General features: G+C 36.4%; 1 protein-coding gene across 3 annotated transcripts in view; it reads left to right on the top strand.

Annotated features, from left to right (window-relative positions):
- Positions 1–11,124, top strand: part of LOC106880547 (uncharacterized) — a 91,292-nt gene extending 80,168 nt beyond the window's left edge. For 2 of the 3 annotated variants that reach the window (XM_089351517.1, XM_089351518.1), the window contains 2 exons: positions 4,964–5,052; positions 8,352–9,297. In XM_089351517.1, the coding sequence (XP_089207643.1) occupies positions 4,964–5,052; positions 8,352–8,497 (235 nt within the window). In that variant the 3' untranslated portion in view covers positions 8,498–9,297. Of the gene's footprint in view, positions 1–4,963; positions 5,053–8,351 lie in introns of all 3 variants that reach the window. The other variant, XM_089351516.1, reaches the window with a different exon arrangement.
- Positions 11,125–17,500: the final 6,376 nt, after the last annotated feature.

The following is a 17,500-nucleotide window of genomic DNA, read 5'->3' as shown; positions in this document are numbered from 1 at the left end:
AGTCTATTTGATTCCAGATGAAGATTTATAACGAATATACATTTTCTTCATGTCTGTTTTTTTGATGCTGGTATACTTGTGTGTGCGTTGTTTTTCATGCTAGTATTGGTTTGATGGGTTTTCTATTTTCCAGCCGTAAAATAGACAGTAACTCTCTCTCTCTCTCTCTGACACACACACACACACACACATATAATGATTCTGCTTTCTCACTGTCCTTACAAGAGAGTGTTGGAAAGTACCTGACTTTGGGTAAAAGGAGGATCAGTTATGATTTTATTCAACATATTCCCCCTCTCAGATTCTCACACTTATTGCAGTGGTCCTTCAGGCTTTTCTAGAAGATAATAATTGTGTGTGGGGACAGAGACATACTTCAGGTGGTGAAAAAACTGTAAATTCACTTTGAGAGTGATGGATTCCTAGTTGTTGTCAGATCATCTAAAGGAAGGATATATAGGGCTCTTTACTTGTAGACAGAACGACCTCTCTCCACTGATCTGCTACTTTGTGAATAAGTCAAAGATGACAAAAGTTAAGGGATTAAACCATGACAACAAAAACAAGCTGTCACAGTCAGCTTTAACCCATTAGCATTTAAATTGGCCATATCTGGCCAAAATATTTTATCTGTTTTATGTTCAAACTGGACAGATCCAGCCTCTCATGCCTACCCTACAATGTCATTCTAAAAATAAACAGTTACATCATCAGAATCTCAAAGCTACAAGATAATATTTTATTAATTCAAAGCAATGTGAATAAATAAGCATTTCATTTGACAAATTAATCTGAATTAAGATAATTTTTGACCTAATGGATTTCTTGCAGTATTCTTCAACTTATAGGAGGCACTGGACCTCTTAGGTAAACCCTTACCAGATAAATCCCCTTTTGCAGTGAAGGAAGTGATACTGTATTGTGGATTATGGCTCTTGGGCTTCAGGAACGGTTGTTGTCATTACAGAGAATCACACATGCCTGTGAGAGGATAGAATACTGTCACTTTACTGGTTTTCTGTCCACTCTGTAAAATGGTTGGTGCTGGGAAGGGCATCCAGTCATAGAAATCATACGTAAACAGAACATACAAGTGAGATGGGGTGGTGGGTCTTTTTAACCTGTCTGAGCAGGCAATAACTCCATATAAATTCAGAACATAACCTATTAAAAGCCGTGTCAACAAGAAAGGCAGATATAAGAATCGATGAAATACACATGGCTCAGTGGTTAGAGCATCAGGCTCACAATTGTGAGGTTGTGAGTTTGATTCCTGGACCAGGCTGTGTGTTGTGTTCTTGAGCAAGACACTTTATTCCAATTCACTGAGCTGTAGATAGAAATCAGCTGTGACGTCACTGGTGCTAAGCCTTATATATGTGCATACCTGCAAACAAACACATGCACACACACACACGCACACACACACACACACAAACACACACACACACACACTGATACATATGCATATACATGCATACATACATGCATTGTAAGTAAATGGATTTGTCAATTTTCATGTGTTCTTGGCCAATCAATTGAACAATCTACTAATTGAATAAGCACAAGTGTGGTTGAGTATTCCACAGACACCTGTACCTTTAACATAGTTCTCAAAGAGAATCAGCATGCTCCAGTGTGTGTGACAAGGCAGGCCCTTCATATTAAGATACACTGCATCAGACAGGGTGGAGGCACATAGCTTAGTAGTTAGTGTTGGACTCCTGATTGTAAGATTGTGGTTTCAATTCTTTAACTGAGCAATGTGTTGTGTTCTTGAGCAAAACACTTCACTTCACCATGCTCCAGTTCACTCAGCTTGCAAAAATGAATACTTCTACAGTGGACTGGCATCCTGGATGAACTGGCGTCCTGTATATACACCAGAGAATCCAGGAAACTGGCCCTATGATCTATGTGATTTGGGAAGGAGTTTTATCCTCTTTATCCACCAGATGGACTTCTGAATAGTTGCAATCTACCCATTTTCACTTGGAAGGCTCGGATCGATCCATGGTTACATTAAAAAACTTTTGTCCGAATCCACTTAAATAGCTTTGGTCAACTCAAGGCTATAGTAGAAGACACTTGCCCAAGGTGCCACAGAGTGGTGAATACAGCTTTGTGAGTGCTTTTATGACTAGATGCTTTCCCTATTGATAACTACTTCACAGAGTTGGTTAGGCACATTTTATGGTGCCAGCCAGCCCTGTATAGTAGTTGACAATAGGAAAATCTCTAGTACCATTGGCTCTGATGAGGATCTCTGTACCAAGACTAAATTCTCCCCTCTGTATATATGTTCATATTATGAGTTACTACCCTAACACCGAGATAGGATACCTGTGATGCTGCTTGCAGAACCCTTATCGTGTTCATTCTTTGTCTCCATTCTGTATTGTTCTTAATTTATTCAGAGTTACTGTCAAGGAATTGTTCGGACAGTGTCCAACTGCGTAGGCAGGACCCTTTTACTGTAGCTGAGAGAAACTGTATTTAAGCTTAATGAAAGGAGGGGTTTCTTTACTGAGGAGGCTGATACTTGTAGCCTATGACCACTGGATATAGTGATTGCTTCTGTTATGTAGATTGGTGAGAAGGGCCTTGCTGGGGCTGTCTCTATGACACTTGATAGTTTAGCTGTCATGGTAGCATATACTGATAGGTTGGTTAGTCCATATTACTCTCTTAGGGGTATAGGGCCAGTTTCCTGGTTTCTCTGGTATATATAATCTTCACTGGAGGGGGACAATGCTGGTCTGTCATAGGGTTACTCATTTTTACCAGCTGAGTGGACTGGAACAACATGAAATGCAATGTTTTACTCAGGAACACATTGCTTCACCCAATCCAAGAATTGAAACCACAATCTTATGATCATCTGTCCAACACTTACTATTTACACCATGCACATCCACTGCATATACTTATATCCACTGCATATAAGGAAATTAGAGCTGATGACAAGAAGGTATGTTTATAGACTGGTGGAAAACAGGCAATTATTAATCAATTACCAACCTATCCATTACACTCTCTGAGTGGTTGGCATTAGGAAGGGCATCCAGCCATAGAAATCCATACCAAATCAGACTGGAGTCTGGTGCAGCCTTCCAGCTTACCAGCCCTGGTCAAACCGTCCAACCCATGCCAGCATAGACATTGGACGTTAAATGATGATGATGATGATTTGAGAGATGGAAACTGAAAAGAAGCTTGTGTGTGTGTGTGTGTTTGTTAGTCTCTCTTTGTCTTGACATTGCCTGATAGTTGCGTCATTGTCATACAAGCATTGTCCCTCATTTTTACCCTTCCATGGAGAAATAGGTGAGGGTTAGTGACAAAGAAAATCTGCCACAAAAATTTCTGTCAGACCAATGCAAGCATGGAAAAGTGGACATTAAAATGATGGTGATGATTATGATGATGATGATGATGATGATGATGTTGATGTCATCTCATGTTCCCATATTTTTTAAAATGTTAGATATAATTAGAAAAATAATAGCAAAAATAGTTGATACCTTAGCTGAACTCTACAGTTTCTTCTTTCGTTGTGTCTAAATATAAATGTGCCATTGATTACACATGTAGAAAGAAATAGGTTTGACACAAGCCTACAGGCCCATTCTGACAAAGTTTATCCTAGTTTCTTTGGTATACAAGCAATCAAGAGAGTGCAATACTTTACATGACCCCCACCCTTGACTGGGATGTCAGCTTAATCTTTCCAAGCTACTGCTGATGCTTATTTTTAGCTGAGTGAACTGAAGCAATGTGTGTACAATACCTACACACACACACACATTGCGTGCGCATGTGTGTGTGTGTGTTTTTGTGTGGTTCTCCACTGCTTGACAACTGGTGTTAGTTTGTTTATATCCTTGTAACTTAGCAGTTCAGCAAAGAGAGAAAATAAAATACATTCCAGACTTAAGTATAGTGGTCAATTTAAATTTATTTGATTTAAACCCTTTGAGGCACTACCCCAGCATGGCCACAATCATGGAACAAGTAAAAGATATCTATCTCTCTCTCTATCTCCGTATCTCATTTCCTCCACCATTTTCCTCTCTCCCTCCCCTTCTTCCAGTTGTCATGTCTTTGATGTTCTGCTGGGTCTGAGGTGCAAGGGTCACAAGAGTGTCTATGTCTACCTGTGAATGCATGGGCATCTAAAATAGTAGCAGAGGCATGGTGAACGAGCAGAAAATTTTTTTTCTTCTATATTTGGTAAAGAGAATGAGTTATGACCAAAGCATATATGTACTGGGTTCTTCTTCTTTTTTTTTCCCCCTATTTACTTGTTTCACTCATTGGACTGCGACCATGCTGGAGCACTGCCTATATAAGTTTTAGTTGAACAAATCAAACCCAGTATTTTATTTTAAATTTATCAATCCTTTTGTTCTGCTGACCAACAGCTAAGCCACAGGGATGAAAACAAATAGACGCTGGTCACACACACTCACTCACACACACACACACACACACACACACACACACACACACACACACACACACACACACACACACACAATGGACTTCCAGACAGATTATGTCTACCAGATTTACTCACAAGGCATTGATTGGCTTCCCCAAGGCGCTGTGCAGTGGGACTGAACTCGCAATCTAATGACTGGAACTAGTAAAAGATTAAAGAACGATACACTCATAAATTGTATAATAAATTATAAACTCATTTGATACTGCAACTTTATCTCATGAATTCCTTAATTTCAATGAAGAAGATGTAATTTTTATGATATATATTAAGTAGGACATTACAGCAAGGGAAGATAATATAAAAGTTGGTGTGGACTGTGACCAGCATGAACTCATTATTAAATGAGAGTATATTAATCACTTTTGAGTTTACAGCAAATTGTATGTCTTGGTTAAACACGTTTTATTTTGTTATCCTTTTCTTCTTTTTTCCGGCCCTATTTCTGTTCCATTCTAGAAAAACTGCCCAGCACCGGAAAGAATACAAGCACACAATACAGCCAGAGCCAGTCAACCGGCCAAAAAGAATGACAACAACACTTAAAGGTAATTTTGTTGCCCTGTTTGTGATCCTTATTTCTCAATCCTTAATGCTTTTTGGTACTACCCACATTCATGAGTTTTACTACACAAGCCCTTTATTCCCTAAGGAGCATTGGCCATCAATGACTTTTCTTCTCTGTTCTTGGCTCTGGACTGGGACTGTCAGCTCCACTCCCTTAGTATAGGTAGGAGCCAAATGTTTCCCTGTGGAGGCATGTGGCTTAGGGGTTAGGGTGTTGGATTCATGATCGTAAGATTGTGGTTTTGACTCCTGGACTAGGTGATGTGTTGTTTGAACTCAGAATGTTAAAACTGATGAAATGCTGCTGGGCATTTTGCGTGGTGTGCTAACAATTCTGTCAGCATGCCATCTAATATTGGCTGCACAGAATAAAATGGCTAAACATATTTATTGACATTGTTTTTTTTTTTTTCCCCCATCAGTAAACCCATTTTTGCCATGAAGTTTATGTTTTCATATCTCAGCATCAATTCATCATCATCATCATCGTTTAACGTCTGCTTTCCATGCTAGCATGGGTTGGACGATTTGACTGAGGACTGGTGAACCAGGTGGCTACACCAGCCTCCAATCTGATTTGGCAGAGTTTCTACAGCTGGATGCCCTTCCTAATGCTAACCACTCCGAGAGTGTAGTGGGTGCTTTTACGTGCCACCGGCACGAAGGCCAGTAAGGCAGTACTGGCAATGGCCACGCTCAAAATGGTGTATTTTATGTGCCACCTGCACAGGAGCCAGTCCACTGGCACTGGCAACGATCTCGCTCGAATGTTTTTTTCATGTGCCACCGGCACAAGTGCCAGTAAGGTGACATTGGTAACGATCATGCTCAAATTAAAAAGAGGAAATGAAATTAACAGTTGCTGAGTAAATCTCATACATTCTGTTTGAGTAGGTGTTGCTAGCATCAAAAAAAGAAAAAAAAATTTTTCTTACTTAGTATTATATGGAAATTACTAACACTAAAGACATTCTCTCTTTTTCTTGATTACTAAACCATCATTATTCTATGAAGAAAAAAATTCTGTCAATTTCCTCCAGAGTGTAATTAATTTCATTGTTAATTTCAATGAAATGTCTTTCTTCATAATATGTATCTTATAAAGATGGTGATGCAGCAGAATTGTTACCAAAAATGTGGAGTGGACTTTGCATTTGAAGTTCAAATGTCACTAAGACCATTTTGGGTTGATAAAATAAGTACTAGTTGAACCCTTTCCACCGAAATTGCTGGCCTTGTGCCAAAATTTGAAACCCAATTACCACCAACTCGAAATTGTAAGAACTTTGAACTAGATTAAAAAAACTCTATGCAATTTCTTTGTATTCCTTAATCTCAAATTCAAATTTCTGATCCCAACTCATGCTGTGAAGAGATGATTATCTCCCTTGTATCAACATCCATAACCAGAGGGCACCACTTGTATTATACTTCTAGTCAACTCTGATGACACATCATCATCATCATCGTTTAACGTCCGCTTTCCATGCTAGCATGGGTTGGACGATTTGACTGAGGACTGGTGAAACCGGATGGCAACACCAGGCTCCAGTCTGATTTGGCAGAGTTTCTACAGCTGGATGCCCTTCCTAACGCCAACCACTCAGAGAGTGTAGTGGGTGCTTTTACGTGTCACCCGCACGTGTCACACAGACCTTGAATGAAAAGCGTTCTAGTCCTGTTGCTTCTGTTTTTCTTTCTTTTTTTTTTTTCAGATGTTGTCTGTCAGAGACTATATAGACAAGACATTTTAGGAGACAAGGCAACTTCTTTAGTGTTGGTGCCACAGTAAAATGTACTTGGTGTACTCTGTAAAGTGGTTGCTGATTAAAGGGAGTCAATATTACATAGAAAGGACTTACTAGTCTTGTTGAGGACTTCATAACCTCTTTAATCTTTGTTCTATGACATAGTACCACTCTTCATTACCCTCTGTAAACTGGTTGTTGTTGTTAGGAGGGGCTTCTAACCATAGAAAGTATGTCCAGATTAAAACATACAAGCATGATGTAGTTCTCCAATATGTCTACAGGGGCAGTAATTTTGAATAAAAGCTGGCAAGAACCTTGATGATATTTATCTGTAATTACATTATCCAGAGTGTTATTTATTTAAAATGGTAGGATGCAATTTGAAAGAGATCAGGCTTGCTATTTCTAGAAGGTTTAATGAATAGATGTGGAGGCGCAATGGCCCAGTGGTTAGGGCAGTGGACTTGCGGTCATAGGATCGCGGTTTCAATTCCCAGACTGGGCGTTGTGAGTGTTTATTGAGCGAAAACACCTAAAGCTCCACGAGGCTCCAGCAGGGGATGGTGGCGAACCCTGCTGTACTCTTTCACCACAACTTTCTCTCACTCTTACTTCCTGTTTCTGTTGTGCCTGTTATTCAAAGGGTCAGCCTTGTCACACTGTGTCACTCTGAATATCCCCGAGAACTATGTTAAAGGTACACGTGTCTGTGGAATGCTCAGCCACTTGCACATTAATTTCACGAGCAGGCTGTTCCATTGATCGGATCAACTGGAACCCTCGACGTCGTAAGCGACGGAGTGCTAACAACAATGAATAGATATAATATATTTGTTGGTTTCTTCCTACATAGAGATTACAAGCAGTGTCATTCATTTCCAATATTCTATGAAAACATGTCTGGCCACAAGGAAATATTACTTTGCTAGCAAACAGGTAAAGGTTGGTGACAGGAAGAGCCTCTGGTTATAGAAAATCTGCCACAATAAGCGCCATCTGACCCATGCAAGCATCACCAAGAGGGCATTAAAATGATGACGAGGACTATTATTATTATCAAATTACTCAGAGGTCAACTTTGCCTTTCATCTTTCAGGGTTGATAAATTAAGCACCAGTGAAACACTGGAGTCAATGTATTCGACCAATCCCCCACTCTGCAAAATTTCAGGCCTTGTGCCTTATAATAGAAGAAGTTATTATCATCTATATATATATGTAAAATTGAGAATGTGTGTGTCTGTGGGAATCCCTAAAACTCCAGAACTACACAACCAATTTCATTCAAATTTTACCCATGCCTTACTTAGGGTCCCAGTTGGGTTTTAGTCAAAAAAAAATTTTAACAACATCATATCTCCTCCACTATTTAAGTATTACGTGTCAAAAGTGAAACAAAAGCACTCATGTCATTCAAACCGGAATCTCAAAAACATTGTCACCTTACATCTCATTCTCATTTAAGTACCATGACAGGCAAATAAAAATTACTTGTTATTTACACATGCTCTTCTTTTATTTGTCTTTTAGTGACTGGAGGTGATGAAGATTTCTCTGACCAGCCTCCATCTGATGAAGAATCAATGGATGAAGATTCTGAATGGGAACCTGAAGCTGCTTCTGCTGGTGGACCAAAAGTAAAAGGTTCAGCAGCTCAAAAAAAAGTGAATGCATAAAACAAAAACACAAAAAAATAAATAAATGAAATTTTAAAAAAATTAACTGAAAAAAAAAAAAAATGTAATGAAAGAATCTAACCAAAAAAGGAAAGAAAAAAAAGGGGGAAGAGAAGTAAAAATATAGAAATATAAATTCTAAAGAGAAAGATTAAAAAAAAGAAAAATTCAGGCTGGAAAAGGACATTTTATTTCTGGCATTCTACCACCATTTCTACATTAACTTTGGCATGACAGATTGCTTGGCAACTCTGCTGCCTTGTCTTCATTTTCATCTCCCTAATACCCTACTACACATGAACAATAAGTGGAAGAAAAAAAATGTCACTCATCCCTTCCCACAATCCCTTGTAACTTTATTTCTTTTTCTTTCTTTTTTTTTCCCTTCGATAATTCAATGTCAATCAGTGTCATACACATATAACAAACATCATTAGCTACGGATATTTTTCTACTGTTAGGATCAAATTGTTTCCTTTCTAAGACAAAGTAATGGTGTAATTTTAAATTACATTCATTACAATTTAAAATCCTAAGCTTTCTTCCTTATTTTAGAGAAAAAAAAAAGTATTAATGAAAATTAAAAAAAAAATTTTTTCATCTAATTTTTTAAAATCTCCCCCCCCCCCCCCAAATATCATTTTATCCGCATTTAAATTTTTTTTTTTCTGTTATTCCAATCTTGATCATACAATTCATTGAATTAAAACCAAAACAAATACCATATCATATTCCATATTTCATGAACAAAATTACCAGGCATACCAAATTCTTACAAAACTTTTATTGAAAAGGAAAAATCTTTATTTTACTCTACAGAAAGTTGTGAATAGTTTCTTTAATATTTAAAGCAAATATTTAGGCTGTTTCAGTGGGGTTTTTTTTTTTTTTAATTGTTAATTAATTATTAATTAGTAATTTTAAAATTTTTGCATCGTTTATTATTATTATTATTATTATCATTTTTTTTTTTTTGTCTATGTTTTGACAATCAGGATGTAGGAGCAGGAAGTGAATTAAGATCAAACAACTTCAACATCAAGGACATTTAACCAATATATATATATATATATATATATATATATATATATATATATATATATATACATATATATATATACATACATATATATATCGGATGTGGTTACTGAGGTCGTTGTAAAAATGTTTTTCTCAAAGTAGCATTGTTAAGAAATGTCATTAATATTACCATAGATATGAACTACTAATACTATCAAAAAATTGATACCATCACCTCTTTGACTAGCTGTTTTGTTTTACATATATTTCTTTTTACTGTTTTCTTCCGAAACATCCCATCCATACTAGCATGAGAAATGGATATAAAACAGTAAAAAAGTATCTGTGTGTGTGTGTGTGTGTGTGTGTGTGTATATATATCTATATTATTCTTATACAAGAGTGTTGTTGACTGTGATTTTGAAGTTTCGACCAGCTAAGCCATTGTCCGACAATGGCTTAGCTAGCCAAAAATTTGAAGTCACAGTTAACAACGTTTTTGCATAAGAGTAATAAATTTGTACTCTACAAAAGTATAAAGTAAACCCATTACATTAACATAAAATTGTTTGTATTATAACTGAACATAAAGACAAACATTAATATATATGTGTGTGTGTGTATATATATATATATATATATATATATACACACGCACACACACACACACATAATTCAATATTGGTGATGATGACAACATCTAAAAAAAAATTTCTTGACAATACAGTAAATTAGTTCATATTTGAACAATAGCTTGAAATAAAATATTTCATTCCTCAACTTATATATAGCAACTATGTCAGTAATTTGATGTCGATGCTGGAGTTGAATTTCAAATAGTCCGCGATTCTTTAAACACACACCGGCAACCAAGTAATACTTAATTTTCGTGATGTATTGATATAAACTTCGAATTCATTCATTTGTATCAATGTCTCTGAATTATCTGACATTGCAGCAGCTGGAGAATAATGTTCTTTATTGAGGAAAATATATATTATCTCATTCCAACTTTATTTGCTCCTAACAAATTTTCATTTTCCCATAATTTCAATCTTACACTTGATACCCCACTGCCCAATTTTTCAAAATTTGGTCAATTCTGTTAATGTGTGCTGCAGAGTTGATTGTTTTGGGTTTTTAAAAAAAAAATTTTTTATCATTCTCTATGCTAACTAGTTTATATGATTGTTTTACTGATTGACAAATAGCCAATAAACGGCACTGAAGCACAATTGCTAATCTACTAACAACATCCAGACATGCCTACATAACTACACATATTCAGATGTTAAGTTTTGATTGTCAGAAACATCATTAAGAGGGCTAAAACAGCATTTTATTTTGCGCTCCACATATTCTGCATACCTGCTTCAGTTATTTTCACATACTGGGAAATGATATGTGCTTTTTGTTTATTACCAAAAAAATGACATACTTTAAAGACATAACATAGTGCTAATCTAATTGTTTTAACTCTTAGTTGTCAAAACTTTTACTTTCCAGAAAATATGTTTTTTTGTACCTCAATAAGGAAACAAAAATTCTAGTAACAATTTCTGCAATAAACATTCTATTTCCAGATGATATGGCAAAGAAACAGAAAATGAATGAATTTCTATATTCAAGTGATATACCACAAATAATACAGATATTAACCTTATTTCTTTAAATTATCTCCCCCCCCCCCACTTTTTTTTTATTTTTTAAACTAACAATTATCACCAGGCGTTTGTTTTCCTTCTTCAACTAAGAGGCAAATTTCAATTCAATAAGAATTTTTAACATACATTATTCAGTACATCACCATGTAACTGTATAAGAGATACAGTAAATAGCACGGTTATAGCTTTATTGTGTTTAATTTCTCCAATGTCTTTTTATGGAATCCATTGGAAGGAAATCACTCGACTAGGGACACTGGAGTGTGTTGTAACCAGCATCAAATCATTGAAGGACATATCAGCATTATTGTTGTTGTCATCATTAACATCATTGTCATCATATCATTATCATCATTACAATCATCATCATCATCATCATCTTCATCACTAGCATTATCAGTTACTGTCACACATTACCAGCATCACTGCTGTTGCCGTTTATTTTTCATGTTTTAGTGTAATTAAAATAGATTATCTATTTATGTTCCAAAAAATTATGGCTGAATATTTCAGCCATCCAATCTAACATACTTTATCGATTATGTGAAAGGAAATATTGATTGATTTTTTTTTATGTGTACCTGCTATACACACACACACACACACACACACACACACACACACACACAGACATACACACATCACATCTCATTTCTTGTGTTTAACATGTTTTATAGTATTGTACTCAACTAAGTAACTGGAGGAAATAGTTTAAAATACAAAAACACTTTTTCCTTCTCCCTGTCTTGTCTGTCTTTAGTTTTTAATCTTCAATTCTTTACTTAATGTGAAGAGGAGGAAGAGACAAAGCAAACATTTACAATTACTGCTGACCTCAGAAAAAATTGTTTTTTTGTCCTTTTGAAAAAAAAAAAAGAATTTTCTTTTATTTGATGAAATTATGTTGAATGTAAAATGATTGAAAAATCTTCAAACATTTTGGTTGAAATTACTGTTCCATTTCTATTATGACTTCTATTAGACTTTGCTATTTACACTCACAACTTATATATCTGGGTTTTGGCTTATTTTCATTTTCAAAAATTTTATTTTTCTTCTCACTATTTGTCAGACACATAAACTGTCTTTTTGTTTCTCTGAGCTCTTAGAGTCCGAATTCTTGGACTTCGTGTGGTGCTGAAGTGTTTGTTAAGATTAAACTCAGAGTTGCAGACTCTTCAACAGGCTGGCGGTTTCCAATAGAGGTGGACTTTGGATGTAATTTCTTCTCATAAGTTTGTTAAGTCCAAAATAGCATCCTCTTTTGTATCAGACATTTTACTCGGTTAAGTTTATCAATGTCAGATGAAACAGCACAGCAATGTCTAACAAAGCCAAACTTTAATGTCACTAAACACTGCAGCAGTGTCTACATATTGTTTCATTCTTTTCATTGTATGAAAATAGGACAGTGTCTAATACTTTGTTGGTGTGTTAATATCTGATATTGATTGATAATACTTAGACACTCAGAATTTTTAGCTTTTAAAACATTTAAAAAAAAAAAAAATTATTCTCCATTTACATCTTAGCCTAACATAAACACACACATGTATAGCAGTTACACATACATCTGTGTCTAGTTGGCCCAACCTAACACAGCATCTCTCTCCTATAAAGCACACTCCCTTCTCTCCCTTTTTCTCTCATGCTTGACCAGTAGGAAATAAAAAGGAAATGTCATGAGATGTCACAAGTTCATAACCACTTATGCAACCAGGTTATTTGTTTAATTAGAATGGCTATTAAAAAATAGAATGGTGTGCAGATAATTTTTAGTTCTTTAGTTTGTCCATCACATGTAAGGCTATACTGGAGGAATATTTATGTATGAAGTGTGTTCCTATTTTTTTAAAACAACAACACAAAAAGCCAGCTGCATCATTTAATGTCATATAATAGTGTAGAAAAAAAGAAGAGTTTTATTAAGAAAATTTTGGTTTTGTTTCATGTTTTGATATGGGCGTATGAGAGTGAGAGAAAATAGTTTGAAAATATTGAAAGGTTAATAATCTTAGGGCATTAATAAATGATTGTTTATTCTTAACTGGAATGTGCTGTAACAATAATTTTACTGTGTAGTGTCTGAGTTATAGTTTCTACATTATTGTTTTGATTCCTACTTCTTCGTTAATGTGGAGATGTGAGGAAGAGAGAGAGAGAGCGAGAGAATGGCAGGGTAGTTAAGTTGGTAACAAAAACATTAAAGCCTGGTTGACATAGTCAAATAGTTGCCAGGTGTTTGTTACAGAGTTCATGTCTTTTAGAGGACAGGCCACACGAATGTGGTGTGTTTTGATGTATATGTCAAATTGAAACTAAAGTATCTTGCAATTTGCTGTCATAACTTGCACAAAGGTTTGATGGATTTGGCTCAGGTGTTAGGGATTTGGGTTAAATATACAACAGTCAGTTGTTTGTTACTTCGGTAGGTTAAATTTCTGGGTTGAAATAGCATTAGGATTCATTCATTTTTACTGCATTCAATATTTGAACTTGTAATGTGGTCTTACACCATTGTTTTCTTCCTCTTACAAAACCAAAACTCTTCTGTATGACATAAGAAAAAAGTGTTTCATACACACAATTCACACACTATATATATTCAGACACCAGAATGTCTTCCATCATCATACATGTATGTCAAAGATTATGATAACAGCCATGGTATATCTTGGGCATACAGATAAATGTAGGATCTAATTCCTTATAGGGCCATACCCAGGGTAGGGGTGGAATTTAAAATCAAGTACTACAAGCAGTGTAATATTCTCCAATTGTGAAATGATACCATTGCTTACAAGGGTGCATTATACTAGTAGCTAGGTACTCAAGCTTATTAAGAGTTAAGTACCTTGCCCGTGGACTACTGTGAAGCACTTGTGGCAGGATGTGTGTGAGTGAGAGAGAGATATTGGGGGTTGCATTTTATGCCTTGACCCGTGCATAGAAGGGTGCTCACCCCTTTGAGCTGGGAAATGAATGGAATGCCTGGTGTGTGTCTTATTGTGGCTACCCCCTGAAAAAAAATGGGTAATAGGCCTGGGTATATGTATATGTAAGAGAGAGAGAGAACCCTATTCTTTGTTTAAATATTTCTAGAAGAGTGAAGGCTGTATCGTAACATCTTAAAGTCTGTTCCTATCCAATGATGTAGACTAGTTGTTCTTTTTGGGTGAATGCATATGTTGTTCAGAGAGCGAGATTGGGCCTGCACAAGGCCTTTTTGTTTTTTACTTTAAAAGACTTCAGGCTTAGCATATGTATTATGTTTTGCATACAATACTGAAAAAGCCAAAAAAAAAAAAAAATCCATAATGGAATGAAGACGTGTCAGCAGCATGGGTAGTTTTAAGTCCTCTGAAAACCTGCTGCAAAAGGCAACCATTATTGCCACATCTATGCTGCTCGGCACTTGTTCAGCAAGTGGTTTGATCTGAGATTATGCATCAGGGCTGAACCAACTACATCATGGTAGGATCATTATAGCCATTAAATGTCCCAAACACTATTGTATTCACTTTCAGCTTATTAATATTCATGCTTGTGTATGTATATGTAAATTGTAGGTACCAGTCTTTTGTTGTAAATCTACAGCCTGGTCACTAAAGCTGGGATACAGTGGAATAAATTATCAGTTACCAGCTGGTAAATGGTAGACAATATTAAAGTGAAAGTGAATAAAACAAATACATATGTTTCTAGTGATTACAGTGATTTTAACACTGTAGTTTTGTATATGTGTGTGCGTATCTGAAATACTGCAACTCACCATTGCTAGTTGAACTGAAATATATCCACCAACAGGTCTTCTCTTCAGTATGTGATGTAACTTAAACTCAGCTCTGTGGGCTAATGAATTGCTTGAAACATGTACAACCTGGCATCAACTTACCTGGAGTTAAGTAGGTATGTTGGTTACTTGATCATGAGTGGAACGTTTTAGATTTGACTGTGTTTGAGTCATGCATACAAGTATATGGTACATGTGCTGTAATGGTTACTTGAGTTGCTGCAGGCTCACAAGCCTTTACTAGCACATGGTTTTATGTGCATGGGTGCACATGCACGCACTTGCACACACAGACTTATATAGGTGGTTCCTCCTTGCCCATGTTTTATATATGTATAAGTTGCAGGCATGGGTGTGCAGTTAAGGAGTTTGTTTACAAACCATATAGTGTTGGGTTCAGTCCCACTGCACAATACTGGTCAAAGCCTTATGTGTTGATTTGGTCGGCGGAAACTGAAAGAAGCCCCTTGTATAAATATATTATGTGTGTGTGTGTATATATATATATATATATATATATGGAGAGAGAGATAATATGTGTGTGTTTGTATACATTTGTGGTTCTTAAGAACTTGTAAGCTACAGGCAGTGATATTGTCATGTCCCCTGTGAAAAAATTATTTGCCGCTTTTGTTCCTTGGAACACAGGAAATATAAGAGATCCCTTACTTGATAAATGGGTAAGGATTATCAGCAGGAAGGGCATCTGGCTAACTCATGTTAGTGGGGGGGGGGGGGATGCAGGAATATTATTAATGTCCCACCGTAGCCATGTTTTACTTGCAGCTGTTCAAGAATGTTAGTTGCATCCACCTCAAATCTCTTAGATCTGCAAAGGCCATAGATAAAGCCCCTTCATCCAAACCAAAGAAAGAAAAACAACAACATACACATGCAATAACATTTATTATAGGAGAGTAAGAAAGGTTCTTAGGGAAGGTATCCAGCTGTAGAAACCATGCCAAAGAAGACATTGGAGCCTGGCATTACTCTCTTTCTTGCCAGCTCCTGTTGAATCCTCCAACCCATGCTAGCGTTAAGTAGTGATGATGATGATGATGATGACACTGATGAATATTCAACACTTGTGGCAAATTCTTATCCTGATGCAAGAATTTCTGTAAGCCATGACAAACAGTCGAGTTAACAAATAAAATGTTGCAATTTCTAACATCTAATGTCATTTCTCAGATTGCAAAGCAGCAGTTGCACCAATTTCTGTTGTCTCCATTTTAAATGTCAGTAACATTGGCTGTTGTTGTCCTTGTTAGCAGCACTCCATTAATTTGGTTGTCCTCTCTGTCTTGTCAGTTATATACGCCTATTGTTATAGGTGATAGGGCATGAGATGTTTTTGGCAGAATTGTTTTGGTGATCCTGACTCATTTGATGGCAGATGTTTTAATGTACTCCTTGTTTTCTCTTTCTTGTTCCCTGTTTAAGTGTTTGAGGAGAGAGAAAGTGTTTATGTCAATTATGATCAATTAATAAACTGTTGTTGGCACGACGTCGAGGGTTCCAGTCGATCTGATCAACGGAACAGCCTGCTCGTGAAATTAATGTGCAAGTGGCTGAGCACTCCACAGATACGTGTACCCTTAACGTAGTTCTCGGGATATTCAGCGTGACACAGAGTGCGACAAGGCTGACCCTTTGAATTACAGGCACAACAGAAACAGGAAGAAAGAGTGAGAGAAAGTTGTGGTAGAAGAGTACAGCAGGGTTCGCCACCATCCCCTGCCGGAGCCTCATGGAACTTTAGGTGTTTTTGCTCAATAAACACTCACAACGCCCGGTCTGGGAATCGAAACTGCGATCCTACGACCGTGAGTCCGCTGCCCTAACCACTGGGCCATTGCGCCTCCTCGTAATAAACTGTAATCTCATTCTTTCTATCTCTATGTGTCTGTGAGTATGCTTGTGTTTGCTTCCAGCACCAAAAAATACTGTTGCCCAAGCAGGCTGAATGTCGAGTCAGCCACGTCAGATAATCAGTCTCCAACCAGCAATGCCTAATTGTCTTAATCTCTAGACCATGGTTACATACTGTTTAGTTTTCAGGTTTGTCGATGTACATTAAATACATCATCTGGTTATAGCTCTATCAGAACTGTACCAAGTGTATGCTGGCCCACAATCATTGACAACTGAACCAACTGTACAGCCATCCACAATCAGAACTGTGCAGTGGTCCATCAGGGCTGTACCAATGGGGCAGTGATTCATATATGTTGGTTACACTACCAGACTTAACAGCCACGCTTTATGTCCACACTACTGCAGTGTTTCTATTTCTTTCTTTACTAAGTTTTAAACACAACTTTTTACTATATTCCCAACAAATTTTAACTGCTGACATTTTTTTTTTTTTTTTTTTTAAATGTATATCTCAACATCTTTTTACACTGTTGTAGTATTTTACTCTTTTATTTTTTGTTTGTCTAAACCCTCCATCTCTCAGAAAAGAAAATATCAACAATAATATACATATATATATATATATATATATATATATATATATATAGT

Source organism: Octopus bimaculoides, chromosome 4 (genome assembly GCF_046866305.1).
Source record: "Octopus bimaculoides isolate indiv1 chromosome 4, ASM4686630v1, whole genome shotgun sequence".
Taxonomy (NCBI): domain Eukaryota; kingdom Metazoa; phylum Mollusca; class Cephalopoda; order Octopoda; family Octopodidae; genus Octopus; species Octopus bimaculoides.
This window is presented reverse-complemented; position numbering and strand designations above follow the sequence as displayed.